Source organism: Lethenteron reissneri, chromosome 23 (genome assembly GCF_015708825.2).
Source record: "Lethenteron reissneri isolate LAM-NWPU_2019-01 chromosome 23, ASM1570882v1, whole genome shotgun sequence".
NCBI classification, from domain to species: Eukaryota; Metazoa; Chordata; class Hyperoartia; order Petromyzontiformes; family Petromyzontidae; genus Lethenteron; species Lethenteron reissneri.
In genome coordinates this window covers 8,280,236-8,305,797 of record NC_083801.1, presented here as the reverse complement: position 1 = coordinate 8,305,797, position 25,562 = coordinate 8,280,236, and the positions used below count along the sequence as shown (strand labels likewise).

At 51.0% G+C, this 25,562-nt stretch overlaps 1 protein-coding gene across 1 annotated transcript in view; it reads left to right on the top strand.

Moving 5' to 3' along the window:
- LOC133346230 (diacylglycerol kinase beta-like) overlaps positions 1-25,562 on the top strand; it is a 149,705-nt gene that overhangs the window by 27,261 nt on the left and 96,882 nt on the right. The window contains exon 3 of the mRNA XM_061557769.1: positions 14,555-14,631. Coding sequence (XP_061413753.1) covers positions 14,555-14,631 — 77 coding nt within the window. The remainder of the gene's footprint in view (positions 1-14,554; positions 14,632-25,562) is intronic.

The window sequence follows — 25,562 nt, the reverse complement described above, 5'->3', positions numbered from 1 at the left end:
TGCAAATGGTTGCTTGTCCAGTATATAGTGCCCTTCTATTGAAGGACACACTGAATTTCGATCTAGAATGAATATCCCATTATTACTTTCTGGTAACTCAACGGTTTAAATCCTGTGGAGGCTTTGCACACAACCTTGGAAATCTTCTTGGTTCTGTCGGTAAAGTCACGTAGAAGGGAAGTAATAAAATAATAAAAATAAAACATAATAAAATATTTTATTATGTTTTATTTGTTTTATTTTTATTACATAATAATGTTTTATTTGTTTTATTTTTCCCTTCTACGTGACTTTACCGAAAAACATAATAAAATATTTTATTATGTTTTATTTGTTTTATTTTTATTATTTTATTACTTCCATTCTACGTGACTTTACCGAAAAACATAATAAAATATTTTACTATGTTTTATTTTTATTATTTTATTACTTCCCTTCTACGTGACTTTACCGAAAGAACCAAGAAGATGAATCCCTGCAGTCACGAAAACTTTAAATCGAAACCTTGGAAATGTTGAATTTCCACTACAAGCCTAGGGCCACTGACAGAATTGAGCACTAAATTTCGATTTAAAGCTTTCGTGACTGCAGGGATTCATCTTCTTGGTTATTTCGGTAAAGTCACGTAGAAGGGAAATAATAAAATAATAAAAATAAAACATAATAAAATAATTCTCACGACGTTTTGGCCACAACGCAAGCAGCCGTCCTCAGGTGAAGAACAGGTCTGTCGGAAAGACAGCGTCTGAATGAACACCACAAAGGCTTGGCAGCGTATATTTAAGCTGGGTTGGAGGGGGAAGAGCGCCTTGACAAAATAATTTGCTTATCAAGAGGAATTTAGCATATTTATGGGAAATTCAGATATGGGATTAGTCACTACTTGTGGAATGCGTAGGAGGTGGGCGGGGGGTTTCAAAGTCATATTATTCAGACGCTGTCTTTCCGACAGACCTGTTCTTCAACTGAGGACGGCTGCCTGCGTTGTGGCCAATACGTCGTGAGAATTATTTTATTATGTTTTATTTTTATTTTTTTATTATTTCCCTTCTACATGACTTTACCGAAAGAACCAAGAAGAATTTAGCACTACTCATAGGCTTCATTGAGATACAGGACAATTTGACTGAATGAAGGGCACAAGGGGTTAAGAAATATAAATGGCGAGTGAATAATGTCTCAGGCAAATGCACACAATAGCAAAATGTGTGCTGACACAGTGGATTAAATGGTGCACAGTGCACTTTTGAGATAACAAGTGGGCGTATGCGATTGTGTATGTCTGTCAACCCCTCCTCAACCATGGAGCTGCCGATGCTTTTTGGTCAGTATTGGCACGTCAATTATTTTGCAAGCATGGGGCCCACCAAACCCAACTGAGTAGTTTAATGTAAGCACTGGAGTTCTAATGTGTTAATAGGCAAGAGGGGGTGCTGAGATGTGTGTTTGAGAAATCCCAGTTGGGTAGTCCTATGTCCGTGTACCAGTTGCAGGGGGTATTTTTAATGTAAAGTGTGACAGCGTGCCGATACAGACTAAATCAACTCTTTCAGCCCCACCTGATGTGACTTCCGAAGCACCTTGAGGCGGGACGGCATTTGTGTCCATGCATGGCATCTGTAATTTCACACACACTGATGAAAAATGTTCATACAAATATGAAACCCAAAACACAAATAAATATGACATTTTTCATTCTCACGTGCGTTGTGGGGAAATAGATTCACAACTGACCTGTACACTTACCGTATTTTCACGCATATAGCCCGCAGCCGCATATACCCCGCAAAAATAGCGTTTTGTGTAAAACAAATTTCAGATAGCCCGCACCTCCATATACCCCGCATGCATTCATATATTGAACGTCGTTACCGCAGCTTAATTCCATCATATTAATACGAAGTTTACATTAAAATCATAACAGCAGTGCTTTAGTCAAAGGTAAGTGTTGCGTAGTGGATAGTCCTACCATGAAAACATTAAACGAGTTATGACATGTCACACGTGTAAAATATTTTGTTTTGTTTGAAAAAAGTGGTATACCCCGCGGGTTATATGCGGGAAAATTCGATAATTCATTCACCCTACAAAGTCTACCACCAATGCGAACATTCATTTGCTTTAACCACGGATCTTTGTTCCAACACACAACGCACATAAACATCATGCTTATTATTATTATAATTTCAATATATTTCATGCAGAACACAAGCAGAGGAAAAAAAATATACAATAAATGCCTTTTTAGTTTTTTTTTATCGAGCATTTCCCATGAGTGAGTGTGTAGCATTAGGCTGCATTCACTGTGTGCAGATTGTACTGGTGGTACTAAACCCACAGCAATTCCCCGCTGGGTTATCGAAATCAAACCGTCACCGCTGACCCTGCTTGAAAGCCGAGTGCGGAAGGTAGGACAATTGCCCCATCCAGTTTGTGAACAGCATTAAGGCGAGTGCTGTGCTCGCGCTGAATAAATGTGTGGATTTGCTGTCTGCACGGACGTAGCACACACATGTCAATTTCCCTGTAACATCATCAAGCTAATTGGTGAGCGATGTCTCCCATTGCTCGTGACCCTGTGAATGGAGTGCCTTGTTTAAACGAATGATACCGGGCGAATATGAGTTTTAGAACGGACGATAGACAAATTGTTTAAATATTAGTAACTATCACCCACAGCGTTCAGACTTCCCATATAACACTGGTTTAACATATTTAACTTGCTGATGAGATTGAATTCAGTCGAAACCTGTCTGAGGTTGACCATTTTAAATTCAGTATTGTACATTTTACTGGGAAATATCAATTGGCTGATGATTGCCATGAATCAACAAATAATCAAATAGTTGTGTACTGAATGCTACATTTATTTGCTTTCCGTATTTCGTTAAACACTGAAATGTTAAATGTGTCAGTGAACATCCCTTACAGTGTAAGATTCCTCTTTGTTAGCTGTATTAGGTCGTCATTACACTTTGCTTTGCTGTTGCATTGAGTTAAATGTTATTCAGACGAGCTCATTTGGCAAAGACTGCTACTTTGCCAAAGAAGCGGACAAGCCCCAATATTTACAGCAGCTGGTTATCATGGGCTTGTAGTCAAGAAGTGGAGGTGGGGCAGTTGGTTCACCATGCAATGTCAAGATATCATTACTATGATATTATTACACTTGTTTACCAAAGGAAGAGCCTCACTGAGTTCCATGGGATTCTTTTTTCAGAGGGTTTTGCAAAGCGAGACACTAAACAATAACAAATTAGAATGTGCTGGTGACAATACGATCACATTTAACTGTGTCATTGACATCTCCAGGACTTACTGAGAAGTATGCTTTTTAAGTTCAGTAGGCAAAGTACATGTTTAGATCAATGAAGTTAACTTACTAAACAAAAACTGTATTAATATGGCGGTTTCTCTGACGGTACCCGCAAAGGGTGAATATTCTATAATCAGTAGAAATTCACGTAAAATAAAATGTGCAAGCACGAGTCAAGACAAAACATACAAAATCATTGCATAGTAAAACAATCATCAAATCACCCAGATTGCATCCGATCTCATCGGATCTCGGAACCTCAGTGGTCTTGAGCCGAGATGGTGCTCAGTTGGTGACCACCGTGCATTAATCAGGTGTCGGAGGTTGCTGCCAGCTACATTCCAGATGTAGTAAGTAGAGGAGGAGACGATGTCGAAGTTGGGACACACTGTTTATTAACTCCGGGACAGGTATCGGCCCCTTCACCCGTACTATGGGAAACCCACCCTAGTACTAAGCCCTCTGTCCTGTCCCCCAGTCCTCCTCTACTGGGCTACGGGAGGCTGACTGATCTGGCCCTGGCAAGCACAGATCTCGGCACCAGCTAACCAGCCTTGCCCTGATAAGGGCAGCGGTCTGGAAACTCTTGGGCCGCGCCACTGGCTTACCCGGCTCGGCCCTTATAAGGACGGCGAGACCGGGGAGTCCCAGGGCCTAATCTCCGAGTCTTGGATCTTCACTGGTCAGCTTCGTGTCGAACTGAACTCGAGCTCTTTGGGTTCCACCTTTTATAGGGATCGCCTCCGAGGGCTGGGGGCGTGGGCAATAACTGATGCGGACGTCGGTGTGACCCCCCGTGTATGTGAGTGCCGACAGCCCTGTGTTTGTTGTCCGCCGTTTCTCCCGTAATAACCCCTACATCACCCCCCCCTGTACAGCTCGCAGCCGTCCCGGCTGCAACAATCCCTCAACCCCCAAGAATAAAGATTAACACCGTCAATACACGTGTGCCTCGTAACAGTAACAATAACAAGAACAAGCGTAACATCAACCGATGGTTCCCTAAAAAAAAAAAACCCCACCCAGAACCGCAACACATATACAGAACGGTATAACAGCACATGCAATCAGCATATCGCGATCACACGCGTACATTGAAGCACAATAGCAAGAAAATCTGCAGGCGACCAACACACCATCAATCCCGTCGTAACTTTTCAACCACAACACAGTTATTCCCTCTCATGCAACGACCGCATCGCACACAGCACCTCGCAGCACAATACAGCCCAAAAAAAAATTGTTTTTCTTTTTATTTCAATTAAGCCCATCGCGCACGGTGACCCACGAGATGGTACAGCACAGGATACCCGACGCTCCCACGTTAATAATTAACTTTACCATCAAGATAACAACTCCACGCAGCAGCGCACACACTCCCTTTGAAACTCAGCAACCACAGCAGACTCTCCGTCCATTCCCAACACACGCACACACTTACATGGACAGCAAGCAACAAGCAGATAGCGTGGTCATCGTTATTACACACACATACAACCATAAAAAAAACATATATACAATGAGCGGGTTCCGCAGCAACGGAACACGCGCGGAAAGCTAATCATAACAACCGGCGCGTTTTGGCGCGAGTCCGTGCAGCGGGCCCGTCACAAGGGGCCGGCTTGGTAGAGTCGGTGGCAGGTGTCGCATCAGCAGGTGCCTGGTCGTCCGGTTTCCCGGACGTGCCAGCGCCGCCCCCCACGGGGGAGGCTGGCAGCCAAGAGGGCTTCAGTCCTGGGGCTCCTGAAGACGGGACAGTCATTAGTGGATCAGAGGCTGGCATCGATCCCGCCCCCCCGGAGTCAGAGGACTCCCCACATGTTCGGCCATTTACGTGGGAGGAAGCGTGCGGAGCAAAAAATGGCTTTAACCGTGAAGGGTGCACAAACCACCGACGCTTTCCCCACTTAATGCGCACACATTGAGGCCGCACAACCTGCACAATTTCAACGGGGCCCCTCCATGGTCGCAACAACTTAGCCGAGGTGGCCAATGGCACCTGGGGGCAGTGCAACCATGCTCGGTCGCCCGGGTGCCATTCGTGCGTGTGAGTCCGGCGCGACCGCAATCTCTCGTTTTGTTTCTGGCGAGAGTCAGAGTTTTGCATGGCTGCCTGCCGTGCCTCCGCCAAGCGAAGGATGTTAAATTTAACATGGTCGGCGATTTTCGACTTAGCATGAGGCGCGGCAATCATCAGCTGAGTCGCGACAGGCGGGTCAACCTCGCGATCATACATAAAAAAAATGGCGAGAACCCGGTCGCCGCGTGAGGAGCCATCCTGTATGCCGCCAGGACTCCCCCGATCCGTAGATCCCAATCGTTTTGGGACTCAGATACCTGGTGGGATAGCATGGACGTAAGAGTCCTATGCAAGCGTTCCACCATCCCATCCGTTTGTGGATGGTAAGGCGAGGTACGAACTTTCTTTGTACCCAGAAGGCCACATACCTCGTGTAAAAGGGTACTAGTGAAATTCTTTCCCTGATCGGTCAACAACCGTTCCGGAGCGCCCTTGTCGAGGACGTAGCCCTGAACAAAAGCCTCCGCAACGGCCGCTGCGGACTGGTTGGCGAGGGGCCAAGCCATAGGCCATCGCGTGAAATATTCCACGCCAACCAGCAGGTACTTATTACCCCTCGGCGTGGAAGGAAACGGTCCCAAAATATCAAGGGCGACCAGCTCGTTAACCCGGGTGACCGAAATGGACTGGAGCGGTGGACTGGCTCCCTTCGCCGGCGGCTTCCGTTGTGCACACTGGGTACAGGACCGCAGCAGATCGTCCACGTCTCTTGCCATGCCCGGCCAAAAGTAGTTAAGCTGGAGCATGGCAAGTGTTTTGAGGGTACCCAGGTGCAGGAGCCGTACATGAGCAGCCCATACAGCCCTACCCCTCAACGTGGAAGGCACCACCAGCCTGTGACGGCGGATCGTCCCGTCCCAATGCATGAGTAAGCCCTGGCACCACCCCCATAAGTCAACGCCCGACTTCCCTTGACCTGATCCTTCCGCGCGACGTAGTGCCAGGAGGGTCACATCCTCCATTTGGAGGCGACCCCACTCAGCACTCGACAAGCCAAGTAGGGAATCACTCCCACCCTCCGAAATAGGACCAGCGTCCGAAGGAGTATCAACTGCGGCCGCAAGAACCCGATCCTGGCCGTCACTTGCCGATTTGCAACGGCCCGAACCCAAGAAACAAGTGCAATCCGGGGCGATCGGCAGGCGTGATAGGGCATCGGCATTGGTGTGGCGAATCCCTTTCCGGTAAGTTGTCTCAAAATCGAAATCCTGCATGATCTCGAGCCATCGGGACAACTGCCCCGATGGCTGGTTAATTCGTAGGGCATACTGCAACGCTGCATGATCTGTACGGACGGTGAAATGCCGGCCGTACAGATATGGCCGGTACTGTTGGATAAAGAACACGATAGCCAACAGTTCGCGGCGGGTGACGCAGTACCGCTGCTCGGCCGGGGACAGTACTCTACTACCATAAGCCACAACGCGCTCCACGCCACCCACAATTTGTGACAGCACGCCTCCAATCCCGGTATTGCTTGCGTCCGTGTCGAGCACGAACGGCATGGAAAAATCGGGGTAGCTTAATGGCGGGGCCCCCACCAGGGCATCCCGAAGAGAGACAAAAGCGGCGTTCTCCACCGGCCCCCAATGAAATTTGACCCCTTTTGACATCAAGGCATGTAGTGGCTTAGCGATGGAAGCAAAGTCCGCAACAAACCGGCGGTAATATGAAGCAAAGCCGATGAAGCTTCTAACCTCCCCCACCGAGGTGGGAATAGGCCAGGAGCTGACACAACGCGTTTTGGCGGGATCGGTTGAGATACCTGACCGGCCGACGATGTGACCCAAATATTTAACAGATTCGCGCAGCAAATGGCACTTTTGTGGCTTGAATTTCAAATTAGCAGCGCGCATCTTGAGAAAGACGGCCCGAAGCCTATCAAGGTGTTCCTCGAACGTCTTACTGAATACGATAACGTCATCCAGGTAAATCAAACACACCTCCCATTGCAAGCCAGCGAGGACCAATTCCATCAGGCGCTGGAACGTCGCGGGAGCAGAGTGTAATCCCATGGGTAAGCGATTGAATTGGAAGAGGCCGTGCGGCGTTCGGAAAGCTGTTTTGGGCCTAGATTCGTCGTCCAAGGGAAGTTGCCAAAATCCTGAGAGCAAATCCAAAGTGGAAAAGAATCGCGATCCCGCGAGGGCATCCAGCGATTCGTCCATTCGAGGAAGCGGATAAGCATCGGCCACCGAGATCTTATTTAATCGCCGGAAATCAATGCAGAACCTTAGGGACCCGTCGTGCTTTTTAACTAACACTATGGGTGCACCCCAAGGGCTGGTCGAGGGAGAAATGATGTCCGATTTCAACATGTCATCTACAGCCGATTTGACATGATCCTTTTTGGCGGGACTTAACCGAAAAGGATTTTGGCGGATAGGAGCGTTGTCACCGGTGTCAATATGGTGGCGTAGCAATTTGGTACATCCGATATCGTATTTGTGTTTACTGAAGACGTCGGAAAATTCTCGCAATAAGGCGCGTAATCTAGCACGTTGTGCGTCGGACAGGTCAGGTGACTCAGCACACAACGCATCCAGCCAACCCTCGTCAGCGTCTGAGGCTAATCGCGTTTGAGAATCGGTGGCCACCTGGCCAATGATCGGCGTTTCCGCAGGTACCGAAACCGCATGTGCGAACACGGTACCTTGCGAAACCACTGCCGTCCGTGTCCCGACATTGAGGACCGCGATAAACGGGTCCCCATCCCCTTTAACAATAGTCTGGGCCGTCACCAGATCTGGCCCACTCACCCCGGCTCTAGATGGTCCCAAAATAACGCCCCGGTCAGAGACCCCTTTATCGAACGGTCGACGCAAGCGCAGGGGTACCAACATCTGTGCCCCCGGGGGTACATGCACCGTCCGAGCAACAAGCGCCTGTACCGTAGCACAGGCAACACGCAAGGCAGGGGTGGCAGGTAGGAACGTCATATGTCGGCCCGATGGAAGCTCGATGCATTGCTGGTCAATCAGAATTTTGATGGGCAATTTGGCCAAAAAGTCTGTCCCCAACAGGCACGGAATAGCCAGCGAGGAGGAGACGAACACCGGGCCAGATAGTTTAATGTCCCCTATCGAAATTTGCGCTCGAATTTGACCGATAATACCCAACGAGCCCCCATTCGCAGCGTAAAACGGTATATCGACAGGGAGCAACGGGCGACTCTGAACGGGCAGGATATTATAAATCAAATCCGAAATGATAGTTGCCGAAGCTCCCGTATCGACCAATAGCCGTACCTCCACCCCGTCAATATGCCCCGCGACAACGGACGACCCCGCCGATGCAGCCACAACTCGGTGAGCCAACTCGGACCATTGGCCCGGTTGGAGCGCCCTCCCCGACATGCCGCGACCCGACGCACCAGCACCCAAACCCCGAGAATCGTGTGTCGGACCTTGTGATAGGAAAGTGGGTGTGTGTGCAGGCCGAACATGTGGGGTGCCATGACTTGCCCGAGGATGTTGCGAAGGCTTGTGAGGAGGGCCATCCGCAGCTCCAGGTCTCGCACCGCGCTGTCAAGGAGCCCGGCATCCGGACGCCACGTGGCCCCGGAGGCCACAATTATAGCAGACGACGAGCGTTCCAGAGGACTTGGGCTGGTCTCGGTGGCTTGGAACGTCCCGAGCCGGTCGCTCGGCAGATCGCCATCCTGCAGAACGATCCGCAGCGAAGGCTCCCTCCATTCCGGAAGAGGTCGCCGCCACGGTGTGTCGTGCAGCTGCTTTGTTCGCCTTCCTCCGCTGGGAGATGAGATTGGCGTGAATGTGCCTTGCAGCCCGCAGTGATGACATATCCGCATCGTCCTGCGCTAAGATGGTGAAGTCCAAATCGTCAGCCAGCAGCAAAATTTTCTCGGCCACCATCGCATCGATCCCCTCTTCATCCATACGCGGGAAAGCGTCATTCGCCAATGACAGCAGGGCCGTGCGATAAGCGAGTGGCGATTCCTTGTCACCCTTCTGCCGTTCATAGAAGAGCTGGCGACAATCGGAGGGCGGCCCATAAACGGTGGCCAGCAGCTGCAGCGCCGACTGAATGGTGGAGCGAGCCGACTTGGGTGCAGCAGTGAGGGTGCCCAGGGCGTCGCCGTCCAGTAACGCCGGGAGAGCACACATCGCCTCGTTGTCCGACCAGCCTGCCATCTCTTGGTGGGCCAAGAACCGGCGCTGGAACCCCCCCCAATCGCCGTCGCTTGCAACAAATACCTGCAGGGCCGGCAGGCGTTGCTGGAATGTCGGCTCCGTCTCCGATCCTCTTGCAGCATCCGTAGCGCGTCCCCGTACTGTATGAGTAATGGCGGACTCTAATGGGTGTCGCGCCGTCAGTGACGTGTTGGTCGGGGCTTGGTCGGTGCTGGCGTCCGCTGGTGGTGACGTTGCAACCCCTGATAGGCCGCCACCGCGACCCGCCTCCGCCGATGACGTGGCGGCTGCTGGCTGGGCACTGTCCCCCGCGTGACGAGCTGGGACTCCTCCCTTCGCCCCTACTGTCTTCGTGGCGGGAATTTCGAGTCGCCCCGCTGTTGTAAAGGCGGGAGTTTCTGGCGGGCGTTGTCCATCTTCCCGCCGCGTCGCTCCTCCCGGCCCCAGGCGAGTTATTTGTTCCAGCATAGCGGCCGCTGCATACAAGAGCTCCGCCAGCCGCGAGTGAGCCAACGCCAACTCGTCAGTCGACGTCCCGGCCCTCTCCGACGACCCCGCCGATGTCGGAGCCGGCAGCTGTTGTGCAGGTACGTCGGCGGCGATGTCTTGCACTGCCCCTCCCTCGTCGTCATCCTCTCCTGGGTCTTGGGCACGAGTCTTCCGTCTCGTATCCATGCTTGGCCCACTTCCAACACCAGATGTAGTAAGTAGAGGAGGAGACGATGTCGAAGTTGAGACACACTGTTTATTAACCCAGGGACAGGCACAATAGTTGAAGGGGTATCGGCCCCTTCACCCGTACTATGGGAAACCCACCCTAGTACTAAGCCCTCTGTCCTGTCCCCCAGTCCTCCTCTACTGGGCTACGGGAGGCTGACTGATCTGGCCCTGGCAAGCACAGATCTCGGCACCAGCTAACCAGCCTTGCCCTGATAAGGGCAGCGGTCTGGAAGCTCTTGGGCCGCGCCACTGGCTTACCCGGCTCGGCCCTTATAAAGACGGCGAGACCGGGGAGTCCCAGGGCCTAATCTCCGAGTCTTGGATCTTCACTGGTCAGCTTCGTGTCGAACTGAACTCGAGCTCTTTGGGTTCCACCTTTTATAGGGATCGCCTCCGAGGGCTGGGGGCGTGGGCAATAACTGATGCGGACGTCGGTGTGACCCCCCGTGTATGTGAGTGCCGACAGCCCTGTGTTTGTTGTCCGCCGTTTCTACCGTAATAACCCCTACACAGGCATTAGAAGGCAGTAAAGAAAAATATCATACTATACTTTGCCCCCGTGTCTATGTTCCCTGCCTTCGCCAACCCACACTGACCAGTATCTGGTGGCACAGTGATTAGTACACTGCGCTGTGAACTCGGCCACCTGCACACCCGAGTTCAATTCCCTGGTCATGGGTAACATTCGTATCAAGTGATATCTGAACCAGTCATGGCTCCCCTGCCATCACTGACCAGCACGGTGAAGTATGATCAAACAACCCCCACAAGCCACGCGGTGGAGGGGGGGGGGGGGCTCAGTCAGATGTGGATTAACAGAAAGGGCCATACCCACACGTGTACACATGGTAAAACAATATATAGACAGCACCATGCAAGCCCAACAAGGGGCATATATATACATGTACCCTGAACCAGGAGCTAGCCACACTTCTGACCTCTTAATAAGGATCACGGATGAATAAAACCATAATGTATTTATATATTTTTTTGGGATCGGATGTTAGAGTTTTTTCAATTGCAATCAGTTTAGATAGTTTTATTTGACTAAACTATCATTGTGTAGTGACTTGTTACGTCACAACCGTGCGAGTCTGTACACACACATGACGTCACTACGTATGTGTGTGTGTGGGAATGACGTCACGGCCGGATCGGGGTGTCTGGAGGCTGTCGGTCAGTGCCACGGGGGGTTGTGTGAGGCCGTGGCACTCTGTATGAACCCGGCCGGACACGTGACCGGATCAAGGTGGGGGCCCCAGGGGGGACCTTGGGGGCCACGTGGCCAGGAGCAGAGCCTTCTCGAGGGTTCGAGAAGGTGGGCGTGGCCTGGGTGTGGCCTGGCCACGCCGAGGCGCATATAAGGGGGCCCCGCACCTTGAGCGGGGCTGCTCGGGTCCGGGATGAAGATGCCTCATGAAGAAGTGAAGAGAAGCCTCAAGTCAGCGTGGCCAAGCAGTAGCCCTCCTGACTTGGCCACGCCAGTTGTTATCCGAGTGTCAGTGTTAGCGATAGGTCGGTGGTCACCACCCTATGTGTAGTCTAATTACAAGTTGTGTTCATAAATACTGTTGCCTCCCTATAACAGTGTGTGCGCCTCTAACGAACCATTACAATTGTAATGCGTTCTGTTATTGTGTTCTTTATGAAAACTCTGCATACTGTTTCTCATGGCTTTATTGTATCCGCTGCACCATTACTTGGAAAAGTGCGATTTTATTCATCGAGTGAGTACCTTTTTTGGATAGTTATGTTGGCTCTACCACTCACATTAAGTGACCTATTTATTCTGCACAAAGTGTGTTTGGGATATTTATGTGCACCCACAAGGGAATTAAACCCAGGAATAATAAGTTATCTTTTATGATCAGCTTTCACTGTACGCCATCATGGAGAGAAAAAAAGCATTATGACCAATGTTGGATGTACCAGTAGAGGCAGGGGCTAAGGGCTCGGGCAACCATTAGCAAGCATGTAAGGGCCCAAGTTGCTCAAGGAGCTACACAGTCATAAAAAAATGTTGGAATGCATCAAATATCAGCTCAAATGAAAATCCTAACAGACATAGCAAGATGATTAACATTAAACGTCAATTATTATTCTCTATCTTGTCTGCATCTCTGTTCTCTTGTCTCAAAACATCTCTCTACTGCCATTTTACTTTTTAAGTTGAAGGGGGGTCCCCCCAAATTCGGGGGCAGTTCCACACGGCTGACTGAATTGGCAGGTTGGTGGTAGAGTGGAGGCAACGGAATGTCCACTGGGTGATCGCGTCATCAGTGGTAAAATGGGTCACAACTGTGCAATGGGGGGTGTAATCCTGCTCATGTGGATTTTGGTGTTCTCACAAGGGTACACTTTCCCAAGGTACGAGATGGTCTTTGCAGCAATGCATTGTCACATGAAAGTTGGGAGGAAACTTGAAAATCTTGTCAATTGTAGCAAAAATGTACCATTCACTTGTGCGGTGTGAATGATGTAACGGTATTTGTGAGTGTAGTGGGAGTTCATCCACGCTTCCTTCCCCACCTCACAATCCCCAGACTTGTGTGTGTGTGTATATATAGTGCAATCTAACTGCATGCCATCTGTTTAAATTACAAAATAATGATGTTGCTTGTTTGTAAACAATTGGAATTAGTTTTCCTCGTAGAAATGTTCGTAATATATGACACCACTTGCATGTTTCCAATATTAATTGATTTATGTTTATTTTCCAATGGAAGATTCAAATCTTGCCAATATACGGTATGCAAACAGATCGATTTCTGTGGCAGGCAAAACAAGGAAATGCCCCAAGCACCCATTGTTCTAATTTAATTATGATGCTTCTACTCAATATTGCCTTTGCATAGTCATTGACAGAAGTAAACATGCACTCTAATGGGCTGTTCAGTGTGTGCATATTATCAAGGCAATGGCTATAGACATGCATATCCTGTATTCAAATTACCAGCCATCAACTGTTTAAAGGATTGTATTTTTTTACATTAACAATACAATATTTCGATTTAAAGCTTTCGTGACTGCAGGGATTCATCTTTTTGGTTCTTTCGGTAAAGTCACGTAGAAGGGAAGAAATAAAATAATAAAAATAAAACATAATAAAATAATTCTCACGACGTTCGGCCACAACGCAAGCAGCTTGCGTTGTGGCCGAAACGTCGTGAGCATACAAACGAATTGGATAATTGGAATAATGTTTTGGTCTATGAACTATAACTTTGAAACACTCATTCGTGATTGTGTTGCTTACACCTAATGGTCTTTACATTAGTGGCATGTTTTAGCCATTGATTATTGTCAAGTGAATAACAAAAATAAGCCAAGTTTTATCCATCTCCTTTTATCATTTTTGTAAAATACATTTAACTTGCTATGTTTTCTGCTACTGGTCGATTTAAAATTAAATATGAATCACATGTTTAACCAGGCGTTTCAGAATTTGGGGACATGAACCAGAATTGATGTTGCATAAGTCATGTGGTGTTTTCATTAAACATTCAAACTGCCAATGCCGACATAGTTTCTTGTATTCACATGCCTTTTGTGAGACAAGGCACACATACATTCTGTAATTGATCAATAATGCCGAATACTGTGTGCATTGTTTAATATTTAGGCTGCATGTTAATTATCTACATTCAAACTGTTCCACCAAGAAAAAATATTTTTCAAATGACAAGGGAAAATAATTGGCATTTTCAGTTTAAAGTGGGTCTCAGAAGTCCATGCTACACAATCAATGAATTATTTTTCATAAATCCAGCTGAGAACACATTACGATACAATATCTATTTGTCAGACCTGAGCTGTAGTTTCACCTTTGTGATCTCCGGTCACATAACATTGATTTTACATTCTCAAGGTGAAAGTAGCTTACATTCCACTTTAGCATGCACTTGTGTGCCACAAGGTTTTTATTCCTCGAGGCTTAAAAAGAATATGTCTGAGTGTTGTTGTTGTTGTCTGTATGAATGTAATGCATAATAGGAGGGCGTGCAGTAATATCAAGGAGTGAAGTTATAACTCCTTACAAATATGGTCAGCATCCAGAATTCCCTCAAGACCTTCACATTGTACAAAGGCCAGGTGCTTTAAATCTTTTTTTTTTACAAAATCTCCAGCAAGAATTTGAGGGGCGCCCCTTCAATGTGACCAAAGAAGCAACAAAAACTGACTGGGAGAATTATTACCTTTTTCCCTTGCTTTGCTTCAAAAAGAACGGAGATAGCCTCTGTGTCAACCAGTGTGTTGCTGAGTGTCTTCTGTTGTCTCCCACAGATACCAACAAGAAAGTGAAGGATGTCCTTGGGGAGTTCCGGGAGGGTGGAATCCTTTCCAAGTATGACCCCGAGCAGGTAATCTCCGCGGGTCATTATTTTGGTTGAACCGTGCTCATTGCAATTGCGATTACCGGCTGCGTGCTTTTTCAGGGAAAACTGAGATGAGATTAGCCAGCCGGTGCCAATGTCTGATCTCGATATAAATTGACCATGGCTTGGTTTTTGTGGTTATCCTCACTTCAAAATATCTTGTTGCAATTTCAGTTGGATATATAAAATAAATATCCTATGAATTTTGACATTTCGATTCTGCATAAACCTGCACTTTCAGCAGTCACATAGGACAAATATTGTATTTTATGGTAAGTTGCTTATGCAGACTTAAAATTATGATGGTTAGAGCTATAGAGCACGGCATGGGTGTTCCAGGCAATGTAATGCTCACTCAATCATCCGTGTAATAGCACTGTATCTGCCTTGATGCATGTTGTTTACTGCTGCTACCTTGAAATGAGCGAAGATGCATCCGTTTGATTAGGTCGTGCTTTTGCACCGAACTTCATGATTGAGGAAAATACATTTGTGTCCATGTAGCCTATTATCGCCGAGATGGAACATTATTCCCCGTACATGAATTGCAACTGCTGTTTAATAATAAATGTGATGAAAAAAGACATCAAGCCTCGCAGAGGAAATGTGTCTTTTTTACACTTGTGCTTAAATAAAAGTATTTTTTATAAAATTATATATATAAATTAAGTACAACATTAAAAAAAAACATAACTATATGTGCATTTAGTTCAAAAGCAGGCAGCATGAGGTTTGAAGTTCAGAGCATTGCATAGTGAATAACCATGCAATTGCATTCGAGTTAAATCTAATTTTCAGCAGTTAGAGCACATCATTCTTCGATACCTGCATGCAGACAAATACTTATTAAGAGGTCGTAGAAAATGTTTCTCATTGCAAAATAGGATTTTGTTATTGAAGAACAATACACCTTCCCTTCAAAACACTGGAGCATATGTTTTATTTTTAATATAATTACTCCTGTGGTTCCATTTGTTATTCACACAGCTTGTTCAGCAAGAGGCCATTTTTTCTCCCTTTTGGAACACTATGCTAATGTTTTCAAATTTGGCATGAAACCAACCATTGAATGCACGCAGTGAAAAGCACAGGCATAAATTTGCTTCTCTGTTGTCATTGAGTCATCCCTTTTTCTTCTATTGAAAAGGAAGCAACAACTCCGTAACTTAGAATCGGATTTTATTCTTGGCGAAGCTAAACTAAATCCATGGTATCCATGTTTTTTCAGTGAACTATTTTTTTAATGTTAGATTTCAAATGTGTTTCCTTTGCCTTCTTTAGTAACTCAATCCAAATGATCAATCGCTCATGTATAATTACAGGGCAAAGCGTTTTAAATTTAGATGCCCTCTGCAGAATGTGAAACCACGTATAGAACGTGTACATGACCCGGAAGTGAAATCATCAGCCTTATTCAGTGTCTCATAATTGGTTCTTCCTGCCAGCTGACTGTGCTCTTTCACCATGTGCGTGAGTAATAATTTTTGATTTGTGAGCTTTCACAATGGGGATAAACAAGAGGTTCAATGGCACACTTCTTTGCTGTTTTCTACACCCGTTGGTGACTGAGCTGAGACTAAACAAATGTCACATCTCCGAACCTTTATCTTTCATCTCAAGTAGCCACTTGTGGCTCATATTCAAGACCTTAGTAGGACTGGATCAATGTCCTGCCAATGGAATTAGTCACCTCCTTCTCGTGCTAAACAGTATTTTTGTCAATTTTATGACATTTAAGATGCATTGTTAGTATTCACTTCTTCAAGCCGTGTTTAGTTAGATTCAATATTCCACAATAGCACATCTGGACATGCCATTCCTCATTTGCAATGAGTGATGGTGTGGAGCATCGGATGCATAAGCAAGGCTTAATTACATGCAGGGTGGGGCATATGGAGGCTTGCATTTAAAGTTCACCATGGAATGCATTTAATTGAGTCGGAGCTATTTACAGTCCATAAATTTTGCTCAACAGTAATTGCATTGAGTAATAACATAAACAAAGCTGCTTACTTCACCATAATTCTTAGCTTTCGACACAACCTATAAATAGTTCAAGACAAGTGATGACATTCGAAAAAAATACAAAAGGATAACATTTGCGATAAGGCCGGAGGACTGATCACACGTCTGACATCGTAGCATTTTCTCCAAGCAGGAGAGGGGGACCTTTTGGCACCCGTAGGCCATAGATGACCCATATCACTTTGTTTCATATAGCCCACAGCCACATGAGGCCTACCACTTTGAAATGGCTCGCAAACTATATTTATCCATCCAATTTACATCAAATAACATTTACAGCATATAACATGCTTTGATGATAGAGTTATTGCAATCTGCTGTCTCCGTAAAAAGTGTATCCTTCCACAGAGTGGCCTTACCTAGAAGCTAGGTCGTGTTCAGCTGGTTGTGCATATATTGCAATTGTGGAAGTCTGCTTTAGAATTCTGGGGGCATCTATTCTTAGGACCACAGCTGCATGAAATATCGTCGGTGGGGTTCAACATAGTGTACAAAATCTGTTTACTATTTACTTATACAAAATCATCAAAAACAATGCATTGTTTTTGCACAGTGGTGTGTATCCAGCATGACATGCAGGGCTGGGCTCACTGGATTCGAGCCTTATGGCTTGACGTGCACTTTTATATCTCACTAGCGGAAGTACCCGGCTTTGCCCGGGTGAAAAATATCTTTCTTAAAAACCTTACATATATATACACAGATACTAAGGTATTGTCAAAGCCCGGTGGGCTGTTTGTACATTTTTCCACCAACAAATATATAAGAGGCTTTCACAAGTCCAAAAAGTTGTAGAAAGTGTGGGGTAAATAGTTGATGTCAAAATGTTTCCGAAAATTGTGGTCTCCCCCCCCCCCCCTCAAAAAATATCTTTACCCCTCGTAGGTATATATACTAACAACACCTTACATACAACAGAGGAAGTGGTATCTATTGACTCTGTAGTAGTATCTACTGACTGTACCGTAGTATCTACTGAGCCAGTAGTAGCTACTGACTGTGTAGTAGTATTTAGTGACTGTAATAACTACTGACCATAGTAGTATTTACTGGGCCTACAGTAGTATCTACCGACTATATACTCGTAACGACTAACTGTATAGTATCTGCTGACTCTATAGTGTATCCACTGACTATAGTAGTAACTACAAAATCTATAGCAGTATCTACTCACTCTATAATAGTATCTACTGACTCTAGTAGCTACTCACCGTAGCAATATGTACTGACTGTATAGTAGTATATACTGACTGTAGCAGTATTGACTGACTGTAGTGGTATATACTGACTGTTTTAGTATTTACTATAGCGGTATCTACCAACTCGATAGCAGTATCTACTATCGCTACAGCAGTGTATACCGACTGAGGTCGTACCTGCTATCACTACAGCAGTGCATACTGCTGTGTTGGTACCTATTATGATGACAGCAGTGCATACTGACTGTGGTGGTACCTGCTATGATTACAGCAGTGCATACTGCTGTGGTGGTATCTGCTATGATGAGAGGAGTACATATTGTGGTGGTGGTACCTGGTATGATAACAGCAGTGCATATTGACTGTACTCATCATTCACCCTCACCATTCACCACTCACAACTCACCCTTACCACTCATCCTCACCACTCACCACTCCCACTCACTATTCACCATTCACCCTCACAACTCACCACTCACCAACCTCCCTCACCAATCTCCCTCACCACTCACCCTCACCACTCACCCTCACCACTCACCCTCACCACTCACCAATCACCACTCACCCTCACCACTCACTCTCACCACTAACTCTCACCACTAACCCTCACCACTCTCACTCGCCACTCTCCCTCACCACTCACCACTCACTCTCACCATTCACCCTCACCATTCAGCCTCACCACTCACCCTCACCACTCACCCTCACCACTCACCGTCACAACCACCACTCACCCTCACCACTCAACCTCACCACTCACCCTCAAAACTAACCACTCTCTCACCACTCACCCTCACCACTCAGCACTCACCCTCACCACTCACCCTCACCACTCACCCTCACCACTCACCCCTCACCGCTCACCACTCACCCATCACCACTCACAACCGCCACTCACCCTCACCACTTATCCTCACCACTCACCCTCACAACAACCACTCACCCTCACCACTCACCCTGACCACTCATCTTCACCAATCACACCCTCACCAATCACCACTCACCCGCACTGCTCACCCTCACCACTCACGCTCACCCTCACCACTCACCCCTCACTAATCACCACTCATAACCGCCACTCACCCTCACCACTCACCCTCAACACTCACCCTCACCACTCACCGTGACCACTCACCCTCACTACTCACCACTCATCCTCACCAATCACACCCTCAACAATCACCACTCACCCTCACAACTCACCCTCACCACTCACTCTCACCATTCACCACTCACCCCTCACAACAACCACTCACCCTCACCGCTCAGCACTCACCCTCACCAATCACCACTCACCCTGACCACTCACCACTCATCCTCACCAATCACATCCTCACCAATCACCACTCACCCTCACTGCTCACCCTCACCGCTCACCCTCACCACTCACCCTCACCACTCACGCTCACCCTCACCACTCACCCCTCACTAATCACCACTCACAACCGCCACTCACCCTCACCACTAACCCTCACCACTCACCCTCACCACTCACTAATCACCTCTCACAACCGTCACTCACCCTCACCACTCACTCTTACGACTCACCCTCACCACGCACCCTCACAACAACCACTCACCCTCACAACAACCACTCACCCTCACTACTCACCCTCACCACTCATCCTCACCAATCACACCCTCACCAATCACCACTCACCCTCACTGCTCACCACTCAACCTCACCACTCACGCTCACCCTCACCATTCATCCCTCACTAATCACCACTAACAACCGCCACTCACCCTCCCCACTCACCCTCACCACTCACCCTCACCAATCACCACTCACCCTCACCACTCACTACTCACCCTCACCACTCTCCCTCACCACTCTCCCTCACCACTCTCCCTCACCAGTCACGCTCACCACTCACCACTCACGCTCACCACTCACCCTCACTACTCACCCTAACCACTCACCACTCACCCTCAACACTCACCCTCACCGCTCACCACTCACCCTCACCACTCACCCTGACCACTCACCACTCATCCTCACCAATCACACCCTCACCAATCACCATTCACCCTCACTGCTCACCCTCACTGCTCACCCTCACCACTCACCCTAACCACTCACGCTCACCCTCACCACTCACCCCTCACTAATCACCATTCACAACCGCCACTCACCTTCACCACTCACCACTCACCCTCACCACTCACCCTCACTACTCACCACTCATCCTCACCAATCACACCCTCAACAATCACCACTCACCCTCACCACTCACGCTCAACACTCACCACTCATGCTCACCACTAACCCTCACCACTCACCCCTCACTAATCACCACTAACAACCGCCACTCACCCTCCCCACTCACCCTCACCCTCACCAATCACCACTCACCCTCCCCCTCACCACTCTCCCCCTCACCACTCTCCCCCTCACCACTCTCCCCCTCACCACTCTCCCCCTCACCACTCTCCCGCTCACCACTCTCCCCCTCACCACGCTCCCCTCACCACTCTCCCCTCACCACTCACCACTCTCCCCCCTCACCACTCCCCCTCACCACTCTCCCCCTCACCACCACTCTCCCTCACCACTCTCCCCCTCACCACTCTCTCCCTCACCACTCTCCCCCTCACCACTCTCCCCCTCACCACTCTCCCCCTCACCACCACTCTCCCTCACCACTCTCCCCCTCACCACTCTCCCCCCTCACCACTCTCTCCCTCACCACTCTCTCCCTCACCACTCTCCCCCTCACCACTCCACTCTCCCCTGACCACTCCTCCCCCTCACCACGCTCTCCCTCACCACTCTCTCCCTCACCACTCTCCCCCTCACCACTCTCTCCCTCAACCACTCTCATCCCTCACCACTCTCCCCCTCACCACTCTCCCCCTCACCACTCCTCTCCCCTCACCACCACTCTCCCTCACCACCACTCTCCCTCAACACTCTCCCCCTCACCACTCTCTCCCTCAACACTCTATCCCTCACCACTCTCTCCCTCACCACTCTCTCCCTCACCACTCTCCCCCTCACCACTCTCTCCCTCACCACTCTCTCCCTCACCACTCTCCCCCTCACCACTCTCTCCCCCTCACCACTCTCCCCCCTCACCACTCTCCCCCTCACCACTCTCCCGCTCACCACTCTCCCCCTCACCACTCTCCCCCTCACCACTCTCCCCCTCACCACTCTCCCCCTCACCACTCTCCCCCTCACCACTCTCCCCCTCACCACTCTCCCCCTCACCACCACTCTCCCTCACCACCACTCCCCCTCACCACTCTCTCCCTCACCACTCTCTCCCTCACCACTCTCCCCCTCACCACTCTCCCCCTCACCACTCTCCCCCCTCACCACCACTCTCCCTCACCACCACTCTCTCTCACCACTCTCCTCCCTCACCACTCTCTCCCTCACCACTCTCTCCCTCACCACTCTCTCCCTCACCACTCTCTCCCCTCACCACTCTCTCCCTCACCACTCTCTCCCTCACCACTCTCCCCCTCACCACTCTCCCCTCACCACTCTCTCCCTCACCACTCTCTCCCTCACCACTCTCCCCTCACCACTCTCTCCCTCACCACTCTCCCCCTCACCACTCTCCCCCTCACCACTCTCCCCCTCACCACTCTCCCCCTCACCACTCTCCCCCTCACCACCACTCTCCCTCACCACTCTCCCCCTCACCACTCTCTCCCTCACCACTCTCTCCCTCACCACTCTCTCCCTCACCACTCTCCCCCTCACCACTCTCTCCCTCACCACTCTCTCCCTCACCACTCTCCCCCTCACCACTCTCCCCCTCACCACTCTCCTCCCCTCACCACTCTCCCCCTCACCACTCTCCCGCTCACCACTCTCCCCCTCACCACTCTCCCCCTCACCACTCTCCCCCTCACCACTCTCCCCCTCACCACTCTCCCCCTCACCCCTCTCCCCCTCACCACTCTCCCTCACCACCACTCCCCCTCACCACTCTCTCCCTCACCACTCTCTCCCTCGCCACTCTCCCCCTCACCACTCTCCCCCTCACCACTCTCCCCCTCACCACCACTCTCCCTCACCACCACTCTCTCTCACCACTCTCTCCCTCACCACTCTCTCCCTCACCACTCTCTCCCTCACCACTCTCTCCTCCCACCACTCTCCCCCCTCACCACTCTCTCCCTCACCACTCTCTCCCTCACCACTCTCCCCCCTCACCACTCTCCCCCTCACCACTCTCTCCCTCACCACTCTCTCCCTCACCACTCTCCCCCTCACCACTCTCTCCCTCACCACTCTCCCCCTCACCACTCTCCCCCCTCACCACTCTCCCCCTCACCACCACTCTCCCTCACCACTCTCCCCCTCACCACTCTCTCCCTCACCACTCTCTCCCTCACCACTCTCCCCCTCACCACTCTCCCCCTCACCACTCTCCCCTCACCACCACTCTCCCTCACCACCACTCTCCCCTCACCACTCTCTCCCTCACCACTCTCTCCCTCACCACTCTCCCTCACCACTCCCCCCTCACCACTCTCTCCCTCACCACTCTCCTCCCTCACCACTCTCCCCCTCACCACTCTCTCCCTCACCACTCTCCCCCTCACCACTCTCCCCCTCACCACTCTCCCCCCTCACCACCACTCTCCCTCACCACTCTCCCCCTCACCACTCTCTCCCTCACCACTCTCTCCCTCACCACTCTCCCCCTCACCACTCTCCCCCTCACCACCACTCTCCCTCACCACCACTCTCCCTCACCACTCTCCCCCTCACCACTCTCTCCCTCACCACTCTCTCCCTCACCACTCTCTCCCTCACCACTCTCCCCCTCAACCACTCTCTCCCTCACCACTCTCTCCCTCACCACTCTCCCCCTCACCACTCTCCCCCTCACCACTCTCTCCCTCACCACTCTCTCCCTCACCACTCTCCCCCTCACCACTCTCTCCCTCATCACTCTCTCCCTCACCACTCTCCCCCTCACCACTCTCCCCCTCACCACTCTCCCCCTCACCACCACTCTCACTCACCACTCTCCCCCCTCACCACTCTCTCCCTCACCACTCTCTCCCTCACCACTCTCACTCTCCCCCCTCACACACTCTCCCCCTCACCACCACATCTCCCTCACCAACCACTCTCCCCTCACCACTCTCCCCCTCACCACTCTCATCCCTCACCACTCTCTCCCTCACCACTCTCCCCCTCACCACTCTCTCCCTCACCACTCTCCCCCTCACCTCTCTCCCCCTCACCACTCTCCCTCCCCTCACCACCACTCATCCCTCACCACTCTCTCCCTCACCACTCTCTCCCTCACCACTCTCTCCCTCACCACTCTCCCCCCTCACCACTCTCTCCCTCACCACTCTCCCCTCACCACTCTCCCCCTCACCACTCTCTCCCTCACCACCACTCTCCCTCACCACTCTCGCCCCCTCACCACTCTCATCCCTCACCACTCTCCCCCTCACCACTCTCCCCCCTCACCACTCTTTCCCTCACCACTCTCCCCCTCACCACTCTCCCCCTCACCACTCTCCCCCTCACCACTCTCCCCCTCACCACTCTCCCCCTCATCACTCTCCCCCTCACCACTCTCCCCCTCCCACGCTCACCCTCACCACTCTCCCCCTCACCACTCTCCCCCCTCACCACTCTCCCCTCACCACTCTCTCCCCTCACCACTCTCCCCCTCACCACTCTCCCCCTCACCACTCTCCCCCTCACCACTCTCTCCCTCACCACTCTCCCCCTCACCACTCTCCCCCTCACCACTCTCCCCCTCACCACTCTCCCCCTCACCACTCTCTCCCTCACCACTCTCCCCCTCACGACTCTCTCCCCCTCACCACTCTCCCCCTCACCACTCTCTCCCTCACCACTCTCCCCCTCACCACTCTCTCCCTCACCACTCTCCCCCTCACCACTCTCTCCCCCTCACCACTCTCTCCCTCACCACTCACCCCTCACCACTCTCCCCCTCACCACTCTTTCCCTCACCACTCTCCCCCTCACCACTCTCCCCCTCACCACTCTCCCCCACCACTCGCTCCCTCACCACTCTCCCCTCACCACTCTCCTCCCTCACCACTCTCTCTCCCTCACCACTCTCCCCCTCACCACTCTCCCCCTCACCACTCTCCCCCCTCACCACTCATCTCTCCTTCACCACTCTTCCCCCTCACCACTCTCCCCCCTCACCACTCTCCCCCTCACCACTCTCCCCCTCACCACTCTCCCTCCCCCTCACCACTCTCCCCCTCACCACTCTCCCCCCCTCACCACTCTCCCTCCTCACCACTCTCCCCCATCTCACCACTCCTCCCTCCCACTCTCCCCCTCACGATTCTCCCCCTCACCACTCTCCCCCTCACCACTCTCTCCCTCACCAATCTCCCCCTCACCACTTCTCTCCTCAACCACTCTCCCCCTCACCACTCTCCCCCTCACCACTCTCTCCCTCACCACTCTCACCCCCACCACTCGCCCCCTCACCACTCTCCCCCTCACCACTCTTCCCCTCACCACTTCTCACCCCTCACCACTCTCTCCCCCCTCACCACTCTCCCCCCCCTCACCACTCTCTCCCTCACCACTCTCTCCCCTCACCACTCTCTCCCCTCACCACTCTCTCCCCTCAACCACTCTCCCCCTCAACCACTCTCCCCCGCACCACTCTCCCTCCCTCACCACTCTCCCTCCCCCTCACCACTCTCTCCCTCACCACTCTCCCCTCACCACTCTCCCCCTCACCACTCTCTCCCCTCACCACTCTCCTCCCTCACCACTCTCCTACCTCACACCTCCCTCACCACTCTCCCCCTCACCACTCTCTCCCTCACCACTCTCCCCCCTCACCACTCTCCCCCCTCACCACTCTCCCCCTCACCACCTCCTCCCCTCACACACTCTCCCCCCTCACCACTCTCCCTCACCACTCTCCCCCTCACCACTCTCTCCCTCACCACTCTCCCCCTCACCACTCTCCCCCTCACCACTCTCTCCCACTCTCCCCTCACCACTCTACTCCCCTCAACCACTCTACCCCTCAACCACTCTCCCCCTCACTCACCACTCCTCCCCCTCACCACTCTCCCCCTCACCACTCTCCCCCTCACCACTCTCCCCCTCACCACTCTCCCCCTCACCACTCTCCCCTCACCCACTCTCCCTCACACTCTCCCCCTCACCACTCTCCCTCCCCCTCACCACTCCTCCCCCTCACCACTCTCCCCCTCACCACTCTCCCCCTCACCACTCCTCCCCTCACCACTCTCCCCCTCACCACTCTCCCCTCACCAATCTCCCCCTCACCACTCTCTCCCTCACCACTCTCCTCCCCTCACCACTCTCCCCCTCACCACTCTCCCCCTCACCACTCTCCCCCTCATCACTCTCTCCCTCACCACTCTCCCCCTCACCACTCTCCCCTCACCACTCTCCCCCTCACCACTCTCCCCTCACCACTCATCCCCTCACCACTCTCCTCCCCCTCACCACTCTCTCCCCTCACCACTCTCTCCCTCACCCCGCTCCTCCCACTCTCCCCCTCACCACTCTCTCCCTCACCACTCTCCCCCCTCACCACTCCCCCTGCAACCACTCTCCCCCTCACCACTCTCCCCCTCACCACTCTCTCCCTCACCACTCTCCCCCTCACCACTCTCTCCCTCACCAATCTCCCCTCCTCACCACTCTCCCCCCTCACCCTCACCCCTCACCACTCTCCC